At 45.3% G+C, this 3,438-nt stretch overlaps 1 protein-coding gene across 1 annotated transcript in view; it reads right to left on the reverse strand.

Annotated features, from left to right (window-relative positions):
- Positions 1 to 3,438, reverse strand: part of LOC104539905 (sodium/hydrogen exchanger 2-like) — a 24,324-nt gene that overhangs the window by 4,082 nt on the left and 16,804 nt on the right. The window contains 2 exon segments of the mRNA XM_010183573.1: positions 1,711 to 1,845; positions 3,135 to 3,223. Coding sequence (XP_010181875.1) covers positions 1,711 to 1,845; positions 3,135 to 3,223 — 224 coding nt within the window.

The following is a 3,438-nucleotide window of genomic DNA, read 5'->3' on the forward strand; positions in this document are numbered from 1 at the left end:
TACAGCATGAGGTAACAGCGTTCACCCACCCTCCCACCTCGCGTTAATATTCCAGGACTCTTTTAGAACATTATCCCATCACTTCTGGACATTCTCTTATTTCTGTTCGCAGTAAAATGAGGCAGCTCTCTAAAACATTTTGCATAACCCATAGGAGCATTCGCTGGCCCCACAGGGCATTAGCCAGCATCCGTGAGTCCGTATAGAGAAAAGAGTGAATTCTACTGCTTTGCAGTTTTTCCCCAGAAATATTCTGTCCTCTGGAAGGACAGCTGTAAGCATCCAAAGCAAGAGGAGAAATTACCTTCCCAAAGGTGCTAAATCTTGTACCACATCCTTCCCTAATGGGAGCAGCAGAGAAGGGGAAAGCAGGAGCACAAGGGTTAACAATCAAATGTCCTTAAAGTACATAACGAAAATCAGCCCTAGTCTGATGTTGTTCTTTTGAAGTTTAATTATACCAAATGTTCTACAGGAACATGTCATGTTCTTGCCTATCTATTTTGAATTGTAAGTACCAATCAGCATGTAAATGATCAAATTAAATCTTTCAAGTTGTTTGCAAGAGCTGGAACACCTTTCCGTGAATGAAGGGGCTGAGAAGCAGCGGCATTTGGTGCGTTGCTGCCATTCTCGGTGGGCTCTTCAGTGACTGGCATTTGAACAAAGAAATCAGAGTAGGAAGAAAGCTTCCGGCAGTCCTGAGTTCTTGTGTTGTCATGGAAAATTACTATCTAAATTTAAAAAAATATATATAAATTCTTTCTTTTTAAAAGGTCATTCTGTTCTCCACAGTGATGGAGCCTTGCTGTCCAGATTAGAGGCCACAGCTTGCGCTTGGACAATGCTGTTGCTCAAGTCATCAAAACCCAAGATTCAGAGAAGCAGGTGAAATTTAGGGATGACTTTGGAATTACTGCTGCTGATCTGGGGGTTTGGGAGCAAAATACAGGGGGACTTAATTGCTTTTCATCTAAGAGTCACAGAGGATGGGAGGAACTGAAAAGACCAAGTCTGCTCCTTGTGCACTATTCCTTGACCATTTCATCTTTCCACGGGGAAATGTTGGCCCAGCTTCTCTCAGTGATTTTCAGAGAAGTCAGCAAAAGTCTTCACCAGCCACAGACACTGTATTTACCTTGTTTCTCTTCTAATTCAGAACATGAACTGGCATGGAGCTGTGCCAGCAGTAAATCTGGATTCAAAGCGGTTCTCCCAGGAATCCGGTATGCAACATTTCCCTCTATTTTACTTTCTTCAGGTCTGCCCAGAACCATGGCTGCTTTTGAAAACAAAGAACCAAATTCCCGCCTTCGACAAAATCTCCCAGAAAAGAAAACACGAGAAAAACAGACCTCTTAATCTACAGCCTGGAGCCCAATTAATAACATTCACTCAGTAAATAACTTTCCTAGCCTGGATGGAAGCCCATGTTCAACAAAACACTGACCAGCGCTGTGCCTGAGAAGGCTCATTTGTTTGTCAGGAGTTGGGTTGGGTTATTTGTCTTGGCATTTTCTACTCCTTGGAAAGTAATTTAGGACTGAGGACAGCACCACCATTCCCTTTTTTTTTTTAAGGCAATAGGATTTGTCCTAGGAAATACCACCAGCAACAAAGAGCACTATCCCTAGCTGTTGTTATACCTGCACAGGGAAAGCAGCCCACGCGTGGTCCCTGCAGGTCCAAGCCCTCTGCACACCATCTTACCTTCTTCCTAGTGCTGACCATGTCGCTTCCACTCGCATCCATCAGCAGGCTCTTGTGCCGGAGGATCAGGATCTTCTTGGCATGCTCCACCAGCTCGGTCTCTCCAGGCAGGGTGTGCCTGTTGTACGCTGGGCCCTGCATGTTGCACAGAGATCATTGTTGGAGGTGGGACTGTCTCTGCAGCAGCATCCCTCCTCTAGTGTGAGGGGATCCTTCATCAGGGTCCTTCACCCCCCCTGGAGTCATCCTGCCCAGTTATGGGGATAAACTGATCCATCCAAGTGTCAGAGGTGGAGATGGAGGGAAAATAGTCAAGGAAGGAAGATGGGACTCCAAACTCTGCTTTTTTATACAAAATGGCCGAAGCAATAACCAAGTGACAAGTCTGAGATGCATCTCTACTGGTCCAGGTGAAACACCAGCCTCTTACAATGACTCTGTTGGAGGTGCCTTCTGCCAGAGCTGCCCAGCCCGCCAACATTTTCTATCAGCCCCACCATCATATATAAATCATGCAAGAGCATCACCAGGAATGATAAATCCTGCTTCACAATGTGTAAACTAAGTTAAATCTTCCACTAGCATCAGTGGGATGAGTCTGTTACCACAAAGGGTGAGGCTGGATTCAGGCAGGAGTAAGTGCAAACAGGAGAAATGCCGCCTTCTTCATCCCATTCACCATTTCTATAGGTTTCATCCCAGCCTTATCTCATTGCTCAGCAAAGGGACAGGAGGGGGCGGCTGATCCCTCTGTGCTGAGCTGCCCACAGCAGTCACATCCCCGAGGACTCCGTATTTCGTACATAATCCGTAAAACAAAGGCTTAGGTAGATTTTAAGGATGTATCCATGTATCACCATGTGAGCAGCAATTACAGGGCACAGTCCTAGGTGCTGTGCAAAACCTCAGACAGATTATTCATGAGTTATTTGGTAAACAGCAAGCAGTTTCTATGCTATTTACCAGTTGCACCAGTTTCACGGCCAAACTACTGAGCGGTTTTAAAGCTCTGCAGATTAATTCTCGCTCACAGCTCACTGTCTGTGCTCTCTTCTATGGGGAAAAAAAATGCAACGTGAGGATAACCCCAGGAGCTGCTGCAACTGCTGGATCTGCTAACCTGATGCCTGAAGATCCATGTGCTCCTCCTTTCTCCTTTCTGGTTCTGGGTACTGCTGCCTAAAACACTTCATGAAATTATAGGCTGACTGGGTGAACCTTTCAAAAGCTGTCATGCTGCAAACAGAAATGTGCCACTGACTTGGAAACTGGATCTGGCTTCACACAGCCAACTATTCTCTGCTCACAAAGAGACATCATTAGTAATTATGTAAATATTCATAACATCTGCTCAGGCTGTTACGATAACTGAGATAACTTTTGTTATTGGACATTTAAAGTACAGATTGAGGAAAGAGTTTCACCGTTCTCCTTATTCGGTACAGGTTCCTTGCCAATATTTCCTGTATATCTTCCAGGACATCCGGATTCACAGTATCCTCCAATTTTTTGTCTGTTATGACAGTCCTGTCATTGTTGCTGCAAAGAAAACCAGAATGCTTTATTTCAGAAGATGCACAACCGGTGCACCCTCAAATCCCAGTGTTCACAGCAGCCCTTCAGATCCCACCACCAGCAGACATGACCAGTCTGCATCCTTGCAGATGGATGCAGAAAGGGCATTTGGTATTTGCATCAGAGCTGTGCCATCCGCGTGCTCTCTGGTTC

Source organism: Mesitornis unicolor, unplaced genomic scaffold, assembly GCF_000695765.1.
Source record: "Mesitornis unicolor isolate BGI_N332 unplaced genomic scaffold, ASM69576v1 scaffold4224, whole genome shotgun sequence".
Taxonomy (NCBI): Eukaryota; Metazoa; Chordata; class Aves; order Mesitornithiformes; family Mesitornithidae; genus Mesitornis; species Mesitornis unicolor.